This window comes from Musa acuminata, chromosome BXJ2-7 (assembly GCF_036884655.1).
Source record: "Musa acuminata AAA Group cultivar baxijiao chromosome BXJ2-7, Cavendish_Baxijiao_AAA, whole genome shotgun sequence".
In the NCBI taxonomy this organism is placed as follows: domain Eukaryota; kingdom Viridiplantae; phylum Streptophyta; class Magnoliopsida; order Zingiberales; family Musaceae; genus Musa; species Musa acuminata.
In genome coordinates this window covers 22,612,968-22,638,606 of record NC_088344.1, presented here as the reverse complement: position 1 = coordinate 22,638,606, position 25,639 = coordinate 22,612,968, and the positions used below count along the sequence as shown (strand labels likewise).

The 25,639-nt window shown below is 38.9% G+C and overlaps 4 protein-coding genes across 4 annotated transcripts; 2 read left to right on the top strand and 2 right to left on the bottom strand.

Moving 5' to 3' along the window:
* Positions 1-157: 157 nt before the first annotated feature.
* Positions 158-8,456, bottom strand: LOC103982160 (V-type proton ATPase catalytic subunit A). Its single transcript, XM_009398994.3, has 20 exons — positions 8,201-8,456; positions 6,531-6,657; positions 6,320-6,375; positions 6,167-6,223; positions 5,689-5,800; positions 5,535-5,572; positions 5,329-5,430; positions 5,159-5,215; positions 4,992-5,063; positions 4,753-4,854; positions 4,613-4,675; positions 4,407-4,539; positions 2,896-3,002; positions 2,509-2,703; positions 2,328-2,414; positions 1,857-1,961; positions 1,362-1,459; positions 1,179-1,257; positions 659-747; positions 158-520 (listed from the first exon to the last, which is right to left on the bottom strand). The coding sequence occupies exons 1-20, from the start codon at positions 8,270-8,272 to the stop codon at positions 406-408; spliced, it is 1,866 nt and encodes a 621-aa protein (XP_009397269.1). The 5' UTR covers positions 8,273-8,456; the 3' UTR covers positions 158-405.
* A 4,215-nt stretch (positions 8,457-12,671) lies between these two features.
* Positions 12,672-13,325, top strand: LOC135616294 (auxin-induced protein 15A-like). Its single transcript, XM_065115493.1, has one exon. The coding sequence runs from the start codon at positions 12,748-12,750 to the stop codon at positions 13,123-13,125; it is 378 nt and encodes a 125-aa protein (XP_064971565.1). The 5' UTR covers positions 12,672-12,747; the 3' UTR covers positions 13,126-13,325.
* Positions 13,326-16,550: 3,225 nt separating this feature from the next.
* On the top strand, positions 16,551-18,301 carry LOC135617373 (uncharacterized). Its single transcript, XM_065117478.1, has 4 exons — positions 16,551-17,002; positions 17,138-17,228; positions 17,325-17,525; positions 17,624-18,301. The coding sequence occupies exons 1-4, from the start codon at positions 16,892-16,894 to the stop codon at positions 17,632-17,634; spliced, it is 414 nt and encodes a 137-aa protein (XP_064973550.1). The 5' UTR covers positions 16,551-16,891; the 3' UTR covers positions 17,635-18,301.
* Positions 18,000-25,571, bottom strand: LOC135617371 (26S proteasome non-ATPase regulatory subunit 1 homolog A-like). The gene is made up of 14 exons (XM_065117467.1): positions 25,301-25,571; positions 24,752-24,815; positions 24,535-24,640; positions 24,342-24,453; positions 24,090-24,258; positions 22,205-22,339; positions 21,774-22,132; positions 21,537-21,672; positions 21,108-21,356; positions 20,773-20,993; positions 20,308-20,566; positions 19,696-19,928; positions 19,096-19,612; positions 18,000-18,596 (listed from the first exon to the last, which is right to left on the bottom strand). Exons 1-14 carry the CDS (start codon positions 25,438-25,440, stop codon positions 18,261-18,263), a joined length of 3,036 nt encoding a protein of 1,011 aa, XP_064973539.1. The 5' UTR covers positions 25,441-25,571; the 3' UTR covers positions 18,000-18,260.
* Between the last annotated feature and the right edge of the window lie 68 nt (positions 25,572-25,639).

Sequence of the window (25,639 nt, the reverse complement as noted above, 5' to 3'; positions counted from 1 at the left end):
CCCCCAAAAAGAAAAAACGGTTCTTTAGTATCATAGTGATGCCCGAGCAAAAGCCAAACTCACCGACGCCTAAGAGAGTCGGATTTGTAGTCTCAGAATGTTGGTAAGAAAACGTGGTTGTCTCTCATCAAGAAAACATCACCGTTGCAGCTCAGGCTGAATCAAAACCGTAATTGAGTTATTGATTCACCCTTTATTACAATAGTTCAGAAAAACAATCGTTTGATCTGCTAATAACAGCAGCAAGTTGGAATATAATAACAAAACAGCATGTTCAAGAACATGCATAACTCAAAAGGGAAACATCAGCAGCATGGGGCCTCCATGATGCTGCAGATCTTCCAAAATTCTAGTAACATCGTAATGGTGATAGTGATTCCGATTAATGACTTCAGGGTACGAAGATCATCGTGCGTCGTCTTCAAGGTTGCGGAATCCAACAGTGAGGTCATCATTCAATTTCTTGAATTTTGCAACAAGAGCTTCCTCACCTTCTGCAGGATCTTCAAATTTTTGAGACCTATGAAAACCAATAACAGACTCAAATTGTCAACTACGAAAGCATTCTGAGAGAATCCAGTGAGGGAAAAAAAAGAAAATGCACACAATGAGTATGGATAAATTATTAGTTAACTCTAGAACGTCATGCACTACTTACACTAGACGGTAGAAAAGGTCACCCAACCGATGTTTGATAACACTGTAAGTGATCTTTTGGCCATCAGAACCTGCTGCTCGCTCCACTGCCTGATAATGAAATTGATAACAAAGCAAGAGTGAAGTCATAGAATCTAAAAACTACAAAGTTCCATCAAAGCTCTTATACTACCAATTGACAAATACTTCAGCTTTCTAAAAATCCATAGATATAACAAAAAATGCATGAATGAACCATCATCAAGTGAGCAGCTGCTGACAAGTAACCAGAAATAAGACTGAAATATAACTTTGTTAAGGATCACACTAAGAGCTGGAAATGGGTCAAGGCCTCAATGTTAACCGTGGACTAATATTTACAGACTGGGCCTAATAGAAAAAATAAAGTCTGTTTCTGGTGCACTATGAGTTGCTAAGTGAGATTCAAGGTTGAAGATGAACCAGAAGCAAGAAGCACAATCTTCTACATATAAAACTCAGAATTTTTTTTAAACAGATATTCACAGCAGCTAGGAGAATACCTGATTTGCCAAAGTATTGAAATGAATAATGTTCCGCATCATCCAAACTGATTTGTAGAATGGGCAGAACTTATCATAGCTGTTTCAACCATACAAGTTGTCAATTGAGTCACCTTATATAAAGGAGAAAAGCAAGCCAATAAGGCCAGATACAAAAGTCATTGGGACAAAGATGCAGCTTACGGAGTGAATGCATTTTGTGCCAGATAATCTTCCCGTAAAAGTTTTGCAGTCTCTAGTGTGATCTTGTCCGTCTCAGCTAATGCATCTTTACCAACAAGCTGCAGAATCAGAGGCAGTAGTTACAAAGAAGTGATTAAAAAAACATGTGATTCAAGTCTTTTTCAGGTTTCAAGATATGAGAACTAGGAAAATCATATAAAAACCTAGCATCACAGAAGGTTGTTGAAAGTTATAGAACAAATCAAGTGATAACAAAAGAGGAAAGAGAAAGTTACAGTGGGTATCAAGTCAGACAACATACTATAAACTCAGAATAGTAGAATTCATAGATAAAAAGTTATGCAAATCAAAGTAAGCTCTCAAAACATTGGAAGAAAGGTTATGCTCCTAACACATTCAAGTTCAACCGGATTCCAACAACTATAAGAAAAGATAAAGAGTTTCACATGTCAATAGATATTATTATGGTGATAAGATAGGCTAAAGCAAGATTACCTGCACAATTTCATTCAGATCATCTTCTCTCTGTAGTACCTCACGAGCCTTTGTCCGGATGTCAATGAAATCTGAATCAAATTTCTCATAGAAAGATTCCAATGCCTGTAAAACACAAAAGAGTGAACTAATTAAAATTAGAATTGGATGAAAAACTTGCTTTTGTCATGAAAAGTACTGAAGCATATCTTCAGAAAGCAACAAGTAATTAAGATGGAACATACAGCCAATTTGCCAGCCATCATTATGGTAATTGTTGTACTCAATGAAATGCAAGTGGAACAAAAGTTAAGACTATCCAGACTGAAGATCCCAAAATGCACTGCCTTGTTTTTTCACTATAATTTTTGTCATGTATCTTAAAACAGCAATTATTACACTGTATCCTCTTTATCCAACAAAGTGCACGACATTTGTGAGATAACTGCAAGTTCAAGCAACTTTAGATAATAAAATGGTACAACAGCAAACCTTTGAGTACTTGGAATATGAAATAAGCCAATTCACAGATGGAAAATGCTTTCTCTGAGCCAGCTTCTTATCTAGTCCCCAAAAGACCTGCACAGCATTTTACAGAACAAGGGCTTGATAATTCTCCATGAGAAAGCCTCAACATTAGAAGAAACCATGAGAAAGATGACATTTCATTTACCTGAACAATACCAAGAGTTGCAGAAGTAACAGGGTCTGAAAAATCACCCCCCGGAGGGGAAACAGCACCAACGATTGTGACACTCCCGGTTCGGTCTGGCCCACCCAGACACTTCACTTTACCAGCACGTTCATAGAAGGAAGCTAAACGTGCTGCAAGATATGCAGGATAACCACTATCTGCTGGCATTTCAGCCTGAGAAACAATAGATAATTTAACACAGTACAAAAGAGATTAGAATGAAGTAGAGAAATTAACTTAACAGATAACAAAACAAAACAAGACAGCACAAATAAAAGTGGTGGGTGAACTTTCAGTGAACAGGTTACAACCGATGCTAAGTGCTGAATGCTTCAACAATTGTTTAGAAGAAATAAAGACAATTACCAGTCGGCCTGAGATCTCACGCAAGGCTTCTGCCCATCGGGAGGTAGAATCAGCCATCATGCTGACATTGTATCCCATATCTCGGAAATATTCTGCTATTGTGATGCCTGAGGAATTCAATGTAACTGAACATGAGCAACTATGTTTTTACAGAATAAGACAGAAGTATCTATAGTAGTGCAGAATGTACGCTGTAAATGCTAAGATACCAAAAAGGTATGAACAAACATATGGGCACTTTTCCTGAAGAGGCAGACCCTTTTCCCCTACTCAAACCCTCCTTTTTGGACTTTTCCCACTTAAGGTTTCCTTTACATAACATAGGGAAAAAGTGTATGAAGGAGGCTTCACGTAGGAAAAGGAACAAAAACTGGGGCCTTAGGTGCAAATACATGGAAAAAAGGAAATAACCCAAAATACATATTATATAAAAATATATACACAAGGCACGTATAGAGAGTGTATATTTATATATTATACATAAAGACAAAGTTGGGTACTTCATATTGAACACATATTGAAAACATGGGAGAACAAGAGAAGATCAGGGCCTGTCAAAAAAGCTCTCTAATAGAAATTACTGCCTGGATCTCCAAATAACACATCGTGCAAGTATTCTGTTGCACAAGGCTTAGGATGCTTGCAAGAAAGGAGTAATGAGTTATTGGACCATGCTGCATGTCAGGCATGCAGTTCTATCTTTAGATGAATCTTCAAAATGAAGGCAGTACCAATCTAGATGGCTTTTGCAGATAAGGTTTCACAGATTTCTCATCTTTTGTAATAAATTATCAATTACGATAAGCACAACAATTCTTGTTATTTGAAAGACAAGACTTGGTGAAATGATAAAATTGCTCCTTTGCAAGATTTGAGTTCAAGTTATGAGGACAGCCTGTTTACTAGAAGATGCAAGGTTGCATCCATTGACTTTCCCTACACCACATTGGTAGATACCTAGTGCATGGTGGCTGCCCTTTCTGGAAAAGTTAGTTCTGTTCAAGGCAATATCTGGATTTGATGGGCATAAAATCAACCTAACTAATTTATCACATTTTGTCAAGTAATATCCTGGCTAAACTTCTGGCAATATGTCAACTCAAGATACTCAAAAGTATGGAATATTCAACCATGTGATGAGACATCTAAAAATTCTCCTCACCATTGCTTGGTAGACTTGGTTATTATTATTCTATAAGCAACTACTGAACAGCAAATTTCCATCTTAGAACTCTCATCACCCACAAACAGTAATATTCAAAAAGAAACTTCTTAATAGTTAGTATATGAGTCCTAGGCCTTGCATAGCCTACCTTGTTTGCCATATAACCACAAAATTTATAGACCAAAGAGATATCAATGCCAGCATATTTATGCACCTAGGTTAGCTTAGGGAAACATAAGTGATATGTCCAGAGGAACTGCTTCTGTTAAGGAAAGCATAATATTGTCTGGCATTCTCTAAACTAGTTTACCTTATTCTCATTTCATTTTAACTACTTAGCTCATACCTGTATATATGGAAGCTTCACGAGCAGCCACAGGCATGTTGGAAGTGTTTGCCACAAGTGTTGTTCTCTTCATGACAGATTCTTCACGGCCATCAGGTAATGTCATTGTCAATTGCGGGAAATCCATAAGCACCTGCATATTGTTTTATGATATTATTGATAAATATAAAAACGACAAAGTACAAAGCAAAGAAGGGGACATGAACCTCAGCCATTTCATTTCCTCTTTCTCCACAGCCAACATACACCACCGTGTCAGAATTAGAGTACTGGAGAAGTTGATGAGTGTAAGTGAAAATTCACAACTAAAGACAAGGAGAAAAACTACAATTACAAACATAATAACCTTTGAGAGTGCCTGGCTGATGACTGTTTTTCCACAACCAAAAGCTCCAGGTATAGCACAAGTGCCTCCAAGAACAGAAGGAAAGAGAGCATCTAGCACACGCTAAATAAGGATACACAACTCAATATGTTAAATGCCAGAAGACAAGAATGCCATCATATGAACCTTGAGAAATAAAATTCACAGTATATAAAAGCACAACATAATCCCTACTGGCAGGAAAGGTTCTTCATCTTTACCTGTCCTGTTAATAGAGGTGTATCAGCAGCAAGCTTTGCTGCAACTGGCCTTGGAGTACGTACTGGCCATGTCTGCAGATAAGTCATGAAACATTGAAGTCACTCTGTTCATCGGGAGAAATCGATATTAATTAAACTATAAAATGACAAAGGACAAGGATATAAACCTGAAGCATACTGAACTGCTTTTTAACACCTTGAAACTCCAGCTCCAGGACTGTATCCTGCAAGTACAATGGTAATACGAGACAGGAAAAAATCATGAGCATAACCAACATGATGAACATGCTGATGAAAACGAAAAAAACATATAAAAACAAAGAAAATGTTCACTAACATTCAGGTTGTATTGACCAGCAGGAGCAATATAACTTATTTTCCCCATGGAACCAGGAGGAAGAGCAACAAGGTGCTTCATCAATGTGTTCTCAAAGACAGTCTGCAAATTAAATAATGAACATGACAATATTAAATTATTTGAATAAAGATAATAAAACAACATCACTTGCTATTCCAGAATCTGCTCAGTTTCATGCTACTTACTGCATATAAATCACCACCAGTCAGAAGATCTCCGACACCTGTAACAAGTGCAAAAACAGATTAAGCATGCTACAAACCAGCAACAGTCCAAAAACCTGAAAAAGATGATGAAAACAAGTTATGATTTGTGTTATAGGTAAGTCGGTCTAGATACCTAATTTACTGGGCTCAAATTCCCACAATGCATCCTTGTCAAGTGCAGGGACAGAAACACCACGAGGGATGTAGACATCACCAGATTTTATAGCAATAGTTTTCAGAGGCCGCTGTAATTAGGAAGAAGAATAAATATTAGGAAAAACATTTAGATTAACAGGATAGTCAGTAAGGCGGTTGATAACATCAATTTCAAACAATGTATGTTTGCACCTAATGAGAAACAAGCATGAGCATATAAATGGAAAACTCATGCAGATATTTTGATATTCAAAGATAAGTGAGGTTAATGGTGGACTGCTACAAATAAACCTCAATGGTACCAGCAAAAAGATTTAATTAAATTAATCATATAATTAATGACATATGAGCCACAAGCTAAGCAAGTGACCAAAGCTAACCAACAAGAGCCACTAAATGCTCTGGTAAAATACATGCAAGCAACTAGTAATTTCAGGTCAAAATTTGAACAAAACCTGAATTCCATCAAAAATGTTGCCCAAAATTCCAGGTCCCAACTCGACTGAGAGAGGCTGTCATAAAATAGCAACACACTATTTAGCCCAGTTCATAAATACATGTACTGATAACAAGAGTTAAAACTTAAAACCATACAGAATCTTGATCACCTTGCGAGTTCGCAAAACAGGGTCATTGACCATCAAACCAGCAGTTTCTTCATAAACTGAGATTCAAAACCAACAAGTGTTATATCATTTATGCTTTCCAATAAACAACCTAAAAAAGACAATAAATAACAAAGAAATTAAAAGTTGATTACAATAGAAGAGATTTAAATGCATGCTTAGAACAATAGTAACAGCTTCTAAAGTCAATTACCCTGGATTGTAGCGGAATCACCCTCCAAACGAATAATCTCACCAATAAGCTTATCATAACCAACACGAACAAGTTCATACATGGCAGCACCTCCCATGCCATCGGCAACCACGACTGGCCCAGAAACCTAGAAAGTTGTAAGATTGAATAAGGCTGTATAACAAATCTAGCCACAATTATCCACGAGTAACTTGTTGCAGAAGAACCATTAAAAAGCATCTTTATAAAGAAGCCCAGACTTGAAAGACAACAAGGCATATAGAAAAAGGAAGCAAGATGATGGTTTGGAACTTCATCATGAACAAAGATAAGACTTCGTGAGGATAATCTTCAGTTAAAATTTAACATAGATAGAATTAATGGTGTCAACAGCCAGCTTGGACAGATAGGCCATAACACCTGATTAAATTCAAAGGTCAGGCTTAGCTTAAGCCCTGGTATATGCCTCTAACAAAAACCTGAACAATGAACAAGCTTGGTCTAAATTGTCAGACTAGACCATCCAGTCAAATCAACAATTTTTTAGGTCAGGCTGAAATGAAAACGATAGTTCAGTCTAGCAACAGACAAGTATAATGTTGATTTATAACAGTACCCAACACCATTATCAGTTCTTGGTCCATCAAGCATAAGCCAGAAGAGAACAGAAAGCAAATGAGGGAGACTCATATTTACTTTCCTAATCTGATTTAGTCTATTGCAAACTGCAAAACCTGATAAAGCCCACTGACTTTGGCATTTGTGCTAACATCATTCTTAATATAGATCTCTAATGTTAGATGTTTCTTAAGTTAGCTTAAGAGATGATAATTTCTTTAATAAACATTTGGAAAATTCAACCTGTCTTGCACTTTAAAGCCATTTGAGCCATTCTTTCTACAATACTATCGAAATTAAATAAATCATAACTTGTTAAGTGGTCAATAGCAAAATCTTGCATTTGAGTCGGTCTAAGTACTCTACCTCCATCTCCGAGCACAATAATTAACATGAACTACATCAGTAGTGACTGGTTAATTTTGTGCTGTTTTCTTATTTGAGCACTAGAACGGTGTGGAAAGAAGTATAAATCTTGCAATATAAAGGGGCTAAATAGAACATCAACAGTCCTCATATACACTCTACAGTGACCCACATGTACCGGACACGTTATTCTTCTTGACAAAAGGGACTTCATTACATCTATGCGCATCTCCGTGACTAGACGATTTGCATATCCTTCTAGATGGGAAATTGTGTCCCCTAGAGTTGGATGCAAGTGCTCAGACAGCATTTTTAGATCTCAAAGTCAAAAATCCATAGTAAACCGCGAGTGTTCTTAAGATGAAGGCGGGATTTGATCCCAGGATGTTGCTCTCAACGTTCAAGATCATTACTAGTTCAATACATCTAGCGCCTTCAATTAGATTTCAGCTTTATGGTGAACATATTCCAATTAGGAGTAACTGCGTGACCCCTGTTCACTTCAAATCACAAGTCAATATCTTGCTGCCAGATCGATCGGCGCAAGAACCCCAAGAAATCAAGTCAAACCCATTCGATAAGGCAAAGAACAAGAAAGAAACCCTAAAACTCGCAGAATAGGAGATCAAAATGGCCATAACGGACTCGATCGAACCCATTACGCAGGATACATACAAGGTGAGGCAAGCGATCGCAGGGACAATTACCTTGCGGACGTATCCATATTCGCTCTCCTTCTCGGAATCCTCGAAGGTGGTCAGGCGATCGCCGTAGGCCATCTCGGCGGATCAAGATCCGGAGTCCGAGGAAGAGGATGCCGGATCGGGAAGAACCTGGAAGAATCTGGAGGTCGATGGATGATCGATCTAAGACGAGGGACGAGCGGGAGAGAGCGACGAGATCTGGAGATCGCGATGGAAGAGAGATGAGGGGAAGAAGACGACGACGAGGGCAATGGACGTGCAACAGATAAACACAGCTTTGGGGCACGCGAAAACTGTGTAACGAAAGAGTGACTAAGACAGCTTCACTACAACCAGTTCTCTACCTGCCTCGTGATTGGAGAGAACGATGTAGCCGGTCCGAGTTTGGTGTGGGTCCCGTATTGGTTTAACCAAATGGCTAAATTGTGAGAAGTAGAAACAGTACCCCTTTACTACGGAGAAACGACGAATCCGTATACCTGCCTTGTGATTGGCTGATAGTTTGTAGCCCCAATTCAATTGTTACTTAAATGTAAGTCAGATGCGTGGAAAACAGTACTCCCTCCGCTACAGAGAATAATTTTCTCGGCACTTTAAGATTGTTACCATCGAACCTACCTGCCTTCTGCTTATGCTGAGGGACTCAGTAGATGAATAGAAGCTACACAACAACAAGAGAGAAAGAGAGAGAGAGAGAGAGAGAGAGAGATGCTGAGGGACTCAGTAGATGAATATAAGCTACACAACAACAAGAGAGAAAGAGAGAGAGAGAGAGAGAGCATATAAGCTACACAACAACAAGAGAGAAAGAGAGAGAGAGAGAGAGAGAGAGAGAAAAGAGAATGTTCCCAGTGTACATGGAGGAGATTAAGAATGATGAACATCAATATGATACAACTCACAATCTACACACAAGCAAAGAGAATGTTCTGCTAGAGAGAGAAAATAGATTTATGGGCTTTTAGGCCCATTGTTGTAGCCTAATGGGTTGGGCTTTACTGGTCAAACCTGTGTTTTGCCTGTATCAGAAAATTAAGGAATTATTGTTTTGCTTATACGCAGGTTTAGTCCATAATAATATGTTTTTCTATGCACCAAATTTTATGATCTTAAAAATGCATTGATGAGTCACTTGGGATTTGTTTCTTCTAAAGTTGAGATTATAACGATGTATAGGAAAAAATATGGGTCGATTCCACATAATAATTAATCCGAAACAATTGTCGTAATCATTGCAAGCAAATTTTATAGGATAAATGAAGCATTTTACTTGGTGCATCAACTCTCAGAAATTTTATAATAACGAATCCGAGACAAACTTAATATCTGTAATGCGACATCCTTAATCATCATTATTATGAGATTATCCTCTCAGGATATTTCTCTTCATCTCACACATATGAATATTTTTTAACATAAATCTCTTGATGAATAATCCTTATTTAACAGTTAGGATTAGCTTCATATTATGGGGTTTCATCAAGTGGATTCATATTCGATTCCTTTTTATAAGGTTCCTTACATAAAATAATAGTTTTAGAATATGGGTTAAAATTTCCAGTAAAATTAATTCTATTAGAAGGTTGTTGGAAGAATTTTGTATACTTAGACTACTTCCCATTTGAAATTTACATTGGCCCCACTACATATTTCAAATATATTCTCAAACACATTCTTAGGAAGTTTGATCCATTAATATTTAGAACATACTATACAAGTCCCATTTATAGTACCCATTCTATAATTATTGACAGTCATTGAAAATTAGGTATCTTAATTAGGGAATAGTAAGCACTTTCTATGTCAAGTTTTGATTAGCCAAAAATAATCCAAAAATTGGATAAGTTGTAACATGTGACAAACATGATAGTAAGAGTGAGTTCAACTTAGTCTAAGGAGAATGTCATATGACTGAAAAAAATTATATATATATATACATATGTATACATATGTATGTATACATATACATATGTATACATATGTATATATACATGTGTATACATATGTATGTATACATATACATATGTATACATATACATATGTATACATATACATACATATATATACATATATATATACATATATATATAATGTTAAGATGCATCAGAACTTGGGTCTGTATATGACTGCTTGCCCAACTTGTCCAGTCACATGCAATCATCTGAGCTCTGAACAAGCATCTTCCCAACTTGGCTCCAACTCAAGAAATGGCTGCTCAAGGCATGTGCTTTATGTAAGAGGAACAAATATACAAAATCTGTGAATTAGTCCCATCTGCTTCAATTATTAGTCAATTTGAGGCTTTAGAGTAACTGTCTCAAACTAAATCAACTGCTGCTGTCTGACATTGAAGTGCCTTAAGAGTCAGAAAGGAAATAGTCAAGCTGAGACTGCATTGGAGAGTAGAAAAGGAGAAGCTTCAGAAGATGGCTAATGGTCCTTTGTTTTGATTCTGATGTGGAAAAAGCATGTATGACATTAATCATGTTGGAAAGTTGTGAGCAATCTGCAGTTGCATGTAGAAAGCACATGGGCAATCATTTGAACTTAAAAGTTCTGCTATTCTAACACTTCAAAGTGATACATTCCCTTACTTCCTATCATTACAAAGTGTGATGCAGAAAGCAAATAGCTCCTTTTGTAGATTGACACCAAACCAATGTTTTCTATGCATTCATAGAATGCAAGTATGATTAGGAACTGAATTAAAGATAAATGAGATCACTTAGGTGTCAAAAGAACAAGTTTTTATCAATTTAACAAAGGATTAATAAGTACTTGAAGCTCAGATTTGTTTTCTGTTTTTTTTTTTTTAGTGTGAGAATCTTCTGCTAAATCATTCATTCAGACCTTAACAAACTCAATCATTCAGACCACCTTCCTACCACAGACTTCACATGACTCTGCTAAATCTACCACATGGAAGTATTAAACTGATGAGACTGAACCCTTATTATCTAATTTGAACTTGTATTTTAGTACTGGTCTTCAATGCTTAGTCCTATCTAAAACTAGTTCTTAAAGCTCTGTGTCAGCTTGGAGAATGCACCACCACCAGTTCAAGATTTGACCAAAAATGGCCCCTTGATCATTCAGTTAATTCAATCAGCTCCAGGAGCCAAATGCTGAGTTCAGAATCCCACTAACATCCTGATTTTTTTTTCTTTTGAGAAATTCCTGCAAGTAATATATTCACACTAGCTTTGTGAATTTCTTGATCAAGAGTCCCAACTCTTCCTACATTCAAACATCAAGGTAGAACACAACTTGAAGCAAGAATGCACAAAAATTCAAGAAACTGTGGTGGTTGAAACTCACCTTTTTCGGTTTTGATAATGTGATTATTCTACTCACAAAATTTCTTTAAAGCTTCTACAATTTTGGTAGCTGGATGAGCTTCATCCATATATTGTATTCAAATCTAACAATGAAATTTTGGAGCTTCAACAGCCATTCTGTTTACAAAATGAAAGAAAAAAGATATGGTGGTTGGATTGACTGGGAACAGACTGAATAGAGTATTTTGATTCCTCAAAAAGAAAGAGGGTATTTTGGATCCTCAAATTTAGCCACACCTTAAGAAAAGAAAAAAAAAATAATGAGATTGACCATATCAACTGCCAAATGATTTGATGGACTGACAATTGTAGTAAGAAATAAAGAACATCTTATTATACAATGCATGACATTAGAGGCCTTCACATGCACTTCTGCAATCTGTCACCTGCCATGTTCTGTTGAGCACCCAAATCCAACCAAAATAAAACTGCAAGTTAAAAAAACTATGATCAGTGCATTATGGAGCTAAGAAAAATAGCATTCAATAGAAATAGGCAGTTGGGAGAGTGTGATATTATATGCTTGAGATGGTACATGAATCACATGAGAGGACAGCAAATGCCAGGAGTTGGCATCTGCTATTGAAGATTGCATGCACCTGCTCTTTGCTCATCAGTCAGGAATCAAATCTGTAAACCCCAAACATGATGCTGCGACAAATCTATGATTCTGGCACTGATGAAATGGATTCCCAGGACTAGCCTTCTCCACTTCATGTTGCATAGCAAGGCAGATGTTTTCCATTTTTCACAAACACCAATTCATCATGATACTGATACCATGGATAAAAATCAGACAACTATGGATTTGAATCAGATAATAATGTGGACAAGGAAATACACAGGCACTAAATCATATAACCATATCTGTTTGAATTGATAAAGGATACAAATCATATGTATATTAGGTGAATATAGATTTGGGTGCCATATGAATCAAGAAGGATCGGTATCAACAAATAGTTGAGAAGTTAATTCGTTTCTAGGAATCCAATGAGCTTGATCACACAGGAAGCTGATCTAGAAACCATATTAATGTAGTCACTAAGAAGAAGAACATTGTGCATAAAATAAGAGAAGAGGACTCATAAACAATGAGTCCCAACTCCTATAAATTGTGATCACCACCATCCTACTCCAAATCGTCAATCACCAAGCCATCCATACCACTTGTGCACTTGGAAGATTTCCCAAGCCACCAAGAAACCATCCATGGATTCATCCAACAAGACCAACAAGATCACAGAAGTCGTCAGGCTGCAACAGATGCTGAAGAAGTGGAAGAAGCTCGCAGCTGCACCGAAGAGTAACAGCAAGAGCATCAAGTTCCTGAAGAGGACTCTCTCCGTCTCCGACACGTCTGCGGCGCACTCGGGCGACATTCCCAAGGGATGCTTGGCGGTGTGCGTGGGAGAGGAGATGCAGAGATTTGTGATCCCGACGGAGTACTTGAGCCACAGGGCCTTTGCCATTCTGCTGAGGGAAGCAGAAGAGGAGTTCGGGTTCGAGCAGGAAGGTGTGCTGAGGATTCCCTGCGAGGTTTCTGTGTTCGAGAGCATACTGCAGACGGTGGAGACCAACTACTGTTGATCCGAACCAGTGTGCGGAGATAAGCATGTAGCTGCAGGCGTGGGATGACACTTCTCCCCCCCACAATCTATGTTCTTATCTTTCCTTTCCATGTTCATGTGAGGATCAAATGCTGGGTTGGGTCAAGCTACTGTGTCAACTTGCAAATTAGCTGTAGGAGACTGTAGGCCTGTTTGATGATTAATGAAACTTGGCTGCTTCACCTTAGTGTTTCTCTTTCATTCAACAATCACAGGATGCAGAACAAGAACAAGTAGTGAGGATAATCTCCTCAACTAATGGTTCTGATCTTCCTCGTTTTCTTATTCATGTGAAGATCTGCATGTATAGGAGAGAACAACAGTTTGGAGAGATGTCTACTGCATTAATCTATCATCGAAGATCAAATGTCTGCATGTTAACTGACTGCTTCACCTCTCAAAGTTCACTCTTGCTGAGGATCAAACCTGAATTCCTGCTTTATGATAGCATGATCACGTCAAATCATGCATCCAATGATCTTAGTGTTGCCACATTGCCAACGGTGTCTGAAATAGCTGAGAGTGAATGATGTGAAACTGGATTCCTGCAGAAGAAGAACAGAGTCCATGGCGGCCTGATGTAGTGAGAAGGAAACAGCAGCAGCAGCAGCCGACCTCCGATGCAATGTAGGTAGAGTGAGTCACCCCCTGAAAACCCTGAGAGGTCCAGCGGTCTGCTGTAGTGAGAGGAAACATCAGCGGTCACCTACAATTCAGTGTACGTGGAGTGAGTCACCCCTGAAAACCCTAAGAGGTCCAGCGGTCTGCCGTAGTGAGAAGCAGCCTATCTGCAATGCGATGTAGGTGGAGTGCGTCACCTCTGCAAACCCTAAGAGGTCGAGTGGGGCCCACGTGCATCAACTCCGTGGCAGACCACATTACCCATGAATCTTTCAGGTGCGATCCGGTAAGACTTGGTTTGTCTTCGCCCACGTTAAAAAAAAACATAATCATAGTTAACACTCCTATTAGTTTCATTAGTAATATTAAGATTGACTTATAAATGTTTGATTAGTATAATAATATAAATTTTTGCTTAAATATTTTGAGATAATAATTTCGGTTCAACAAAGTTAACATGTCAATTATCTCATCTCAATCGTGACACTATAATTATAATCAGTCTATTTATATATTATCCTATGTAGTTAGACCTCCTTAGCATTCCAATTCCTAAACTTAAAAAATTTATATTGGAATCCCAATTATAAAAGTGAAACATTTAGCTCCATTTACCCTAATATTATCGGTTTTACCGAAAAAATATAAAAATATTGGGTAAAAAGATAATTTTAACGTTTTAATTGATGATGACGAACGATGCTATTGGGGGCCATGAGTGGCCATAGGGGAGCAACGACGAGAGGGTCGCTATGCATCTGTGTTAGTGTCAATACAGTTACCATACGACGAAAAGGTCGCTCGACATCTTCATCAGTGACCTTTCACTATTTAGCAAGTACATCGACGCTGATGTAGATGTAGAGTGACGAAAGGATCGCTCGAATAATTATTGTGGATGAGGAGAGTGACAACGACAGGTGAGGATTGCTCTGCATCTGCGTCGATATCAACGCAATTGTCGAGTTGTCACGGACTTAGCTGGTTTTTCCTAAGTCGTGCGGCACCCTTGCGTGTCCGTCCGCAAAAGTCAGTCTCCCCGAAACCTCTCATGGTCCCTTAGGACCTATAAAAGAGAAAATGAGTTAGAGAAAGTGCTTCACTCGGGATCCACAAGCAAACTTTTTCTAAAATACTTCATAGACAATGTAAATTAGAAACAGACTTTACAAGCTCTAAATGGTTGCACAACAAAGGGTCAAAATGATCCACTATAAACCGAATATCTCTCACAAGTATCCACAAGACAACCTTTATTTACAAGCCTAAGAAGGCCACCAAACCCAACTAAAATGGGGCTATTAAGCCTTCGACCATTCTTCTACATATTGTGCAAAGCATAAACAAACTGAAAGACACGGATATACATAAGTATTATATTAAATATCATATTTAGAACTTTGTCCATGACGGTGTAGCCCTTTCGCCACTCGGCATTTGCATCGATGATCTTTTCGTTGCTCGGCAACTGTATCGACGCCGACGTAAATATAAAGTAACGAAAGGGCCACTCGAGTGGTTGTTGTGAATGAGGTGAGCAACGATGAGAGGTGAGGATCTCTTTGTATTTGCGTTGATGTCGACGCAATTGTCGAGTGTCTCTTTCATCGTTCGATAAATTCATCGATCCTGACGTAAATTCAAATTGACGAAAGGGTCGCTCACATGGCTATTGTGGATGAGGAGAGAGATGGCGAGAGGTGGGGGTTATTCTACATTTGCGTTGACTTCGACATAGTTGCTAAGCAGCCCTTTCGCCACTCTATATTTGCGTCGACATCGACATAGTTGTCGAGTTGCAAAAAGGTTGCTCGACATTTACATCAGTGGCCCTTTTCATTGCTAAGCAACTACGTCTTTTGATGCAAATGTAGAGCAATGAAACAGCAATTCGACAACTGCATCAACGTTGTCATAGATACAAAGCGACAAAAGGGCCAATCGATAACTACATTAGCGTCGACGCAGATGTAGAGTGGCCCTTACCTCTCGTTGCCACTCTCTTCATCTACAATAGTCACTCATGGCCCCCCACGACCCCTAGCGACACTATTGTCTACTTCCACCGATGTCATCTGTCACCATTAACTAGAACATTAAATTTATCTTTTTACTTATTATTTTTATTAGTAAAACTAATAACATTAGGATAAATGAAATTAGGTGTTTCACTTTCATAACTATAGAGATTATAATATAAATTTTTTAAGTCTAAAAATTAGGATGCTAACATCTACTTTACTTATATATATATATATATATATATATATATATATATATATATATATATATATATATATATATATATATATATATATATATATATATATATATATATATATATATGAGTATGAGGTAACAGGTAATTAACCCACTATAATCCTTCGTTCATAATAGCAATACTAATAGTTTCCTGTGAATCTACTTTGAATAAGATCCAAGTCAACGTGGTAGAAGATTAGCAGAAAGATAACGTGACATTCAAGTTGGGAACATGCACCCTACTCGAAAACCTCAGCCAAATAAGCTGTTGACTTACAAGAGGCTTAGGTCAAGTATGTCCCACATTCTCCCCGTACTTGCGCTTCGAAGACTGTGTCAGCGTACCTAATATGGATGAGGATAAATTCCAACTTCTGGTGAATCTAAAACTCTAATAAATCATATACATTTTGTGTGTTTGTTTAAGTGAATATAGTACTTCACCAAGTTGCTACATAGTCATCCATACTTGAAAAGAACTTGGCCGAGAACAATCATTTGATGTCGCAGAAAGATCCAATGCACATATTAAGGTCAGACCGACCTAGAGATCGCATCACCATCATCTAAAATTGAGGCAAATTATCTTATACCAAGTCCACCACGGTTGCTAAGTAGGATGGATTTTGCAAAGGATGAGAACTTTGGCAATCTCAATCAAAAGTCAACCCTTTGACTTCCCTGCAGCATGTGACATGGTTACACAGCTTCATGGAAGGTCGGAGATTCAACCATTGGGAAGACGACGAGGTAGGCTCATCAAGTTAGTTCGAAGATAAGAAGCGTGAATGGAGAGAGATTTGGAGTAGGCAGGTAGATTGAGGTATTAGCTTGGTTGGATTTGGTGCTCTTGTCCTTCTTGGATGGCCATGTTTGTGCCTGCAAGCACGAAGAGGAAAGACTTGGAGGTCGTCAACGACCGCCAACCCGATTTGTCGCTCTTTTCTGAGACGAAAAGGATCAAAATAAGTCTGGTAATCACAAGATTCTTCCTCCTCATATCCTTCTCGGATGAGAATTCCTTTTCTTGTTTCCGCAATGATTTCTCGCGGTTTACATAGAAGACTCGAGCGTTCATGTTCCTCACTCGTGTTACTACTGCTTGCAAGGACGGCAAGCCGCCGCTAATCCTCGAAGAAGAAGTGGCGATGAGTTCTCCGGCGTTCGAGGCGCAGCTCCAGGTGGATGGACTGCCACAGGGTGTGCTGCCAAGTGTCCGCAGTTCTATTTCTGATTCCTGGCTGTCTTTTCATTTGCGTCCGACTCCTGTACTAACATGGTCGAGTTTTCTGACAGAGAATCGAAACCTGATGATGACATTACCGGTGGATGAAATGGCAATTGATGGTGAGGTAGCCACTGCTACGATTGCTTCCTCCCTTGACCCCATAGAGAACCATGAAAGAGAAGAGACTGGAGCTGAGGAACCGATGGAAGTCGAAGAACAAGAGGGACTGCTTCAGCGACCGGGAAGAACAGATCCCGTCATATGGTCAGGTTGTAAGGAACGAACATGGTTTCTCCGTCCGTAATTGCTTCCAGATCGTTGGTCGCTTACTTTTTTTTTCCTTCTTGTTCTCGAATGGAGACAGCAGGATTCTTTTGAGGAAGGACCAGTTTACCCGGCTGATGCTAAGTTGCACTGTATGGGGAGCGACTAGGAGGCTGTACAGCTAGTAGAAACGGTCTCGTCTCGTTAACTCTATTTGTCATGATATACTCAGTGTGATTTTGGTGACTTGTCAATGAATGGACGAGCTCGTTTAAAGCTAAAGCTGCATACAAAGTTGCAGACGAATAGATCATACGTAGTTAAGTTGGATCACTAATAGACAGGCACAGCAGTATAACCTCATTACCGTAGCCAAACTGCCTGTGGACTACTACAGATGCAACAAGAACAACAATTCAATCATGCAAACAAGGCATAGGACTACTACCCATTGGATCGATACCAATTAAACGAGCAGGGATCAAAAAATGTAAAATCTTGAGACTTCCAAGTGTCATGATAGCAGAATTTAAGTTTAAAACGGAATTAAGCTTAAAATGTTGTCCGGCATTGCCCCGATGACTGATAATTGTAACCTTGATTCCTTGCACTAACAAATCTCACAACATGAGGGGAAAAAAAATTTACGATGACACGACACGAAACGGAAAAGTTTGATTTGCCTCCCAGCAATGAGCCACCCCACTGGCGTTCCTTCTTGCATGGGGTAAGTCCAGTCATCATCCAGAATACTCGAAAGGTTGTGGCGGCTGAGGCTCCTCATCTACTGCCATTGCTGAAGACCCTGATCCCTGCTGACCGGTTGTGGCCGTCGCAGCACCCCCAACGTTGGATGGCAAGGTCGTTGGAGCATCAGAAAGTGTGAGTACCTCAACTTCGGTTGGCTGTAGATCCTTGAGAAGCACAAAACCAGAGGGTGCTAACTTAACGGGAACATATCTACTTTCCTCCAAAAATCTGATGTACTTTTCTTGTGCAGGGACAACCCTGGCTGGATTCGTCAGAACTTCATAAGACGGTTCAGGCTCCACCTTCTTTTCCGAAGCACTATCCACCTGAAGAAAAACAAAATCATGATGTGAAGTTTTTAAAACTCAAATAAATTGCGGATGAGAAGTTTAAGATCAGCAAATATTTCGGACCTCTACTGACCAAGGAATGAGATAATTTGTATTCCCATGGCCTCACATGAATTCTCAAAAAGATCTCCAAATAAAAGTCAAACATTTAACAATAGCGTATTCTAACAGTAGCCTACTTTTTGAGACTTTGCTGTAAGTTGTTCAAATATGCACCAAAGGGATGTACCCATTTTAGAAGTCAAGGAAGTCCCAAGACCCAAAAAGTTTAAAGACCCAAGTCTAAAGAAGTCCCAAGACCCAAAAAAAAGCCTTCTGTTGTCTCCTTTCAAGAGACCCTAAGTTGGCAGTTGAAGTTTACGAGACTCCAAGAGAATGTGACATCTATACACTATCTCAACAGGATATGAAAAGACAACAATATTTAATTGTATGTAAACATAATATAACTCGACAAGCAATCATGAAAATTCACCTGCATTGCATCAGTATCCTTCTCAGAAGATTTATTCGTCTTTCCAGAAGTTGAACCACTAGATGTATCATCACTCGATGGCTTCTCCAAAGCAGCTTTATGTTCAGCATCCTTTTTAGCTTTAGACTTTGCTTTTGCAGCTGTTGACAAAACAGCGGTGGGCATCTTGATAGCTGAAGTCGAAGTGGGAGGTGCGGTTGGGCGGGGGTATTCAAATAGGGAAGGCTTTGCATTTGATAAGAACTCAAATTTTGGAACTTTCAGATCATAGTTAAGTCCAATAAAGGCAGTTGGGGAGAACGCGAGGCTTATAAAATAGAGAAGGGGATACCAATACCAGAACTGGCTGAAAACTGCAAGCCCAACAACAGCTGTGATTTTATCATGCTTAGTTTTAGAAAGTAGTTTAATAGTTACATTCCTTCCACCGGCATCAAGAATTCCAGAAGCCAATATAGCACCCATCTTGCTCATTGTATCTTCATGCTTATCAAGAATTATCTTCTCTAATTGCCGCCTACATAAATCAAGCAGATTAAGTACAGCAAAGCAGCTATTATCTACTTCATACCGACATTAGACTGGAGTACATATATATACCTGAAAGTCCCAACACGAGAGTCACAGGATTCATTAGTCTGGATCATAACCATAGCCATAGCTATGAGGGCTCCTTGGCGAACAAAATCCACGACATCAGACGTCAATGGCTCTAGCAAAGAAATGGCATCACTTAAACCAGTACCAGCGCAGGAAATGCCAACTGCTAGAGCTGCACCATATCGGACATGTGGGTTGTAAGACTCTGATAGCAGGGAAACAATTCTTGGGGTCTGCAGGGATGTAATGATAGCCAATTTTAATGACTAGATTATAACCAAGAAAACTAGAAATATTTCATAGGTGTCAAGTTGTCAACTATGAGTAAATTGTTATTGATATTGCAGAACTGGCTACTAATCAATACAACTATAATGCCGTACAAAAAATACTTTGGTAATGAGAAGGGGGAAAACAGAGGGTATTTTTAAATCATAGGTACGTAAAAGAACTTGAACTAATGGATATTCCTCTCTGCTATCAAAGTATAAGATTTCCAGAAACCTTCACGAAATTAAATTCATGTGGCTAGTGCATAATAACTTCCATTTCAAATCTTAGGAATATATTAAATAAACAAGATATCAGTAAAAACAAGTAATAGAAACTAACCTGTTCAGGTTCAGAATATAGGACAAATCCAAGGGCTAGAACAGCTGTCCTGCGAACATCATCACTTACATCCGACACAGCAAAATGAAGCAACTGATGGATGGCCTTGTTGTTTGATGTCCCCCTATAACCTAAAGCCAAAGCATACATGCCACCATAACGGATAATAGGATCTTGATCTCTAGTCATTTGCTCAATCAATGTATCAGCCTGTTCTTCCCTTCCATATACTGTCAATGCAATTCCAAGAGCTAAGCCCCTGAAAAAAAAACACATATACAAACTGCAACCAGTAAATATTGTGCAATATAATAGAAATTGCAGATGTGCCAAAATTGTGACTAAAAAGCACAGAGAATTACATAGCCAAATTGAAGATTATCATTCTCCAAAGGAAAAACAGAGAGATATAGTTTATGCTACCATATCCCATGCTTGATGCCAATTATGCAAAACCACACTTACCTTATGATCTTTTCATGTTGTGTATCATGTGCATATGCAAGCATCTCAGTCGCCTTCTCACTTGCAGTCCCAACCATAAGTAGTCCCATGCTAATGCCAGCAGCTTCACCAGCCACAGCACTATCTGTATAAAGTACATTTTTGACATCTTCAAATATTACTTCATCTGCTGTTCCTAAGGCTGCCAACCCCAGTCCCAAGCATGCACCATGCTGGATGACCTGTAAATATATATCGACATATCAAATACAACAGGGTTAAAAAATTTGAGACCTATATTGGTGAACCTCAAAACTGAGGTGGTCCCAAGAGTCTTATCGGAAAAGAAAGAGCACCTCAGCATTAGTATTCCGCAGGCTTTCACGGAGAAATTGTTTTATGCCTTCTCCATGGTTGGCATGAATTAACCCAAGAGCATAAAGGGCACCACCTTCTGAGTAAGGGCTGCCTCCACCAACAGCACCAGTTTGAGGGAGATAAGGTGCCATCAGAGACCTGCCTTGCTGCAGATGGCCTCCATGGATGACTCCTAGTCCGGCTGTAGCACTGAACTTAGCCCAGTTCGTTGCCCTACTAAGCCATTCCTGTCAAGTAACAAAATGTGGTAAAGCAATATGCACAAAAAAAAAAAGGAAAAGTAACTGGCCAACAATGATTTACAATCCTACTGAATTTGTAAGAAACAATAAGATGGTATCAATAAACATAGATCAGTTTGCAGAAGAATAGGAACTTCATTGGTAAACAAAAAATTGTAATCATACCAGGTTTTCTCTAAGAAAGGTATCCACAGTTGTTCCAGCATGCATTATTGCATTGGCGCATATTGTTGCACTGTGGCAGACACTATTTCTCATTTCCACAGACTGCTTTATCGTCTTAAGAATCAAAAGGTCCGACCTAAAATTGTGAGACAATAGTATCAAAGATGTCATGCATGAATGCTAAGAAACAAGAGTACACATCAAGCCTTGTGAACGATGGAAGTTCTTATGCCTCACCTATTGTGACTATATAAAAATTGTAGAGTCAACTGTATTGAAGTCTCTCCTGATAAAATTCCTTTTATCTTTGCAAGTCTCTCATTATATGCAGCATCAGTTTGATTGATATCTTGTGAAGTCCCATTGGCAGTATGAGATTCTTCTGTCATGTGAACATCCTCAGATGCAGCAACTGTATCGTCAGCAGTGGCATTCCCGTTCTCTGAAGTTGGTGCACTAGACCCTTGTTCAGGGTTCACATGATCTACAGCTTGGGATTTCGAGCCAGCCAAACGACTTTTCAGATTTAATAGAAAGGCTTGGTGTTCGTTTTCCTCAAGATCAAAAGCAATCTGAAATGCAAGAAGTGCATCATCCTACAAACAACAAAACATAAGCAATACATCAGCATTGGAACAAAGCTCAAACAAAATGACAAAGCTAAGTACCTTGCTCCCAGATAGTAGCTTCTCCAAAATGGTCGCAACAGTGTCAGGTTCATTCAAAAACATGAGACATTGGCAAATGCTTAGATAATCAGGAGAAGGCAACCTTTGATATATTTTAACAAGCAGACGGAGAACCTGCGACAACAACACAAAATCAATCAGGGATCCACCACACATTACTTTGAGCAGTGCATTATCATGCAAACTTTAAACCAGATGTGGAGACTAAATAGCCAATACATCAAAGATTGTGTTCAGGAAAAACCAATCATGAGCTACAAACTGGAGTTTCAGCTTTATCTATGTCAACACAAGTGTTCGTATAAGCACAAATATTTACAACAATATGCACATGAATGCACAAGGCGAAATGCAGCTTATGAGATTACACTAAGAATTTCAACGTCCTTCATGCCAAACAGGTCTAACAAAATTAAATGGCTGTTAACCATATAAAAAAGCCTCAACAAAATCCCACCTGACAGAGACACCCGCCACAACTGCAAATGCCACTACCACCACCAAGCTATCATCGACATCATTACTATAGTAATCACCATGAACACACCACACACCCCCACCCACAATCATGAATCCCCTTCCTATGCCTTCTAGGTTCAATTATAGCATTATGAGGATATCTAACAGCCTCAGCCCACCTATGTGAATGATAAGGACCACAAATATTTGAAATTTTTTCTCTCCTCTTTCATTTCCTCTAAATCATTACATAGCTGGAATCCATATTTATATAATTGAAGTTAACAATGTTCTATCCAATATTGATTTCATGTAAAAACCTCTAAAATATTTAAATAATGGTTCAATATCAGTCGGTTCAAAGTACAAGTTAGACTGATATGTATTTTAGTAGTCTGGTCAAGAACTAGCAATGGACCATATGGCTTAGTATTATTCACTATACTGCTTTTTTTATCTACTGATTTCATGTCAGTAAACCTTTGGTATCTTGATACCATTACCATGTTGGTCCAACAAGTTGCCAAAGAAACTATTGGGCCAGTTTTTAAAACCTTTGTTTGAATTGTACACACTTGTCTTTTTTACCATCAATTTTAGTTAGTGGACGAAGGTGAGTGGTAGGTATACAAAAGATAATACCTTGACCTTAGTTTTATCAACCCTTTCCCATTGCATTTACACCATTTTGGATGAATGATGGATCAATGTGCATCACTTTACACCACCAAAAATTATGGAGACTCATACAAATTAGCATTTTGCATTTCCCATTCCATCCATAGCTTTTATGTCTCTAGTTTATTACTTAAATGGCCAAATCTACATCTAAATGCAGCTTAACACGAAAGGATTCAGAACTAAAACTGAAGAAAAGAAGTTTGACACAATATATTAATGTCCTAAGCAAATATCCTTCCAAACCTATAGATACCCATAACAGTAAGAAAAAACACAAAACTCTGCCATAACAATTCTGAGCCCCTTATAAAATATGCTTTACTCTAAAAGATCACTAACATCTGCTGCATATTGACAAGTGAAATAAGTTACTTAGCTCTAGAGACCTGTATGGCCTAGTCATCAATGTTCTCCAACCAAGATTATATTATTCCATTGCCATCTTATCCAATCATAAAATGAAACAATTTTCTCACCTCTCAGCATATAAAGCATAGTGACTATCTAATGAATGAACACCATCTCAACTAATGGGGAACACTCTGGGTTGAAATTGTCATTCATGATCGTGTACAATTAACACCTAGTTACAATTTCTTCTTGTTCTATCAACATATTTGTTAGTTACTATAGCATCATTTTAACGATGGGTATGAATGAAGCACCAAGACAAGTTAGCACACATAAAATTAAGAAAAGACTATATTTACAAAATTAATTTTACCTCACAACGATATTCTCTGTGATTAACGAAAGAATGTGAAAGAGTGATGCAGTACGAAAGTGCACCATGAACATTATCGCTATGAGTAATAGCCTCCTCAAGCTTATCCAGTCTCCTACACTCAATGGCCATTCCCATGGCTTGCTGATATTTTCCATCCAAAATGCACCTGCATCAAGAAGAAACCACATTTACATGTTCCATTAAATAGCAAAAAGATGCAAATAAGGTACACAAAGTATCCTCGCATACTTGTCTAGCATCCTTTCCACTATAGCTTCCAACCTAGGATCCATCTTTGACTCCTCTTCACTTGATTTTGCTGCTTTAGACCTGAGGCTGGCATATTCGTCTAGCGCTTTGGCTAAAACAAGCATAAAAAATATACATTAGAGCTCACAAACATGCAAAAGAAACGTGAATCACTGTGGACTGAATTTTATACCTAAGAGAGTATGAGCATAATCTGTGTCTTCTGATACATCAAACAGGGGTCCAGCACCAAGTGCATAAGATAATGAGTCATTAAGTTCTCCAAGGTAGTAGAACACCTGCATAGAAAACACAAGCAAGAGCGTGAGGCAAACACTCCATTGATAAGTGCCACAAATCAAGGCGCACATCAAACGATCAACATAGAGAAAGAGGGAAAGAAGCATAACCTTGGACACCACCAATGCAGCAAGTTGCCTCTGATCAAACTCCTCATCTTCATATAAACTTTCACTGCAACCGACAGATTTAACTCGGTAAAGCTGAGTACATACTCAAGTGCAAAAATAATCTTTATCAGGTCTACAACAGAACAATCTCAAGTAGGTTTGCCCAAAATTTCCCTGGTCTGACATAGAACGCCGTGATCTGACAAGTGAAGGGGTGAACCATGCAATCATACCTGAATTAAGCTGCCAAAACGTTGCCAATACCACACAAACCCTAATTCTATAATAGGACCATGTGATAGCAAGTGATCAAGTTTTCCAACGATCCCAAGATCGTCGATCCTAACCCCAAAACCCGCAAATATTCTTAAGGTTCACCATACCTAAGAAACAAAATTCGACGGAAAAGCAGAAATCCTGGCATGAAACCCCCCAAATCATGAACTCATCGCAAAGCCCTAACCCCAAAACCTAGGAGGCAAAAGGACAAGAAATCATGAACAAACGGGGAACGGGGAGGGAAAAATATGCGGGCGCTGGAGGGCTCACATGGTCGGGACGCTAGTGGAGATCTCGGGCCAGAAGAGGTGGACGAGGGAATTAAGCTTGTCGAGGGCGTGAAGCTTCAGCGCCGGGTGCGGCTCGTGAAGCATCGCAATAAGGCCACTCGCCGAGCTTACCACCGCCATCTCAGGCTTCTTCCGCCGCTCAACGCCCGTTGCTTCTACGATCGCCGCCCCAAGAGAAAGGATTGGGAGGGGGAGAGAGAGAGATGAGTACGCCTTCCCCTCTTGCTTGGAGACTCTGCAACCTAATAAAAAGGAGGAGCGGTGGTGATTATATATATGTATATACGGATTCGATACGTCAATTCATGTTTAAACGGGT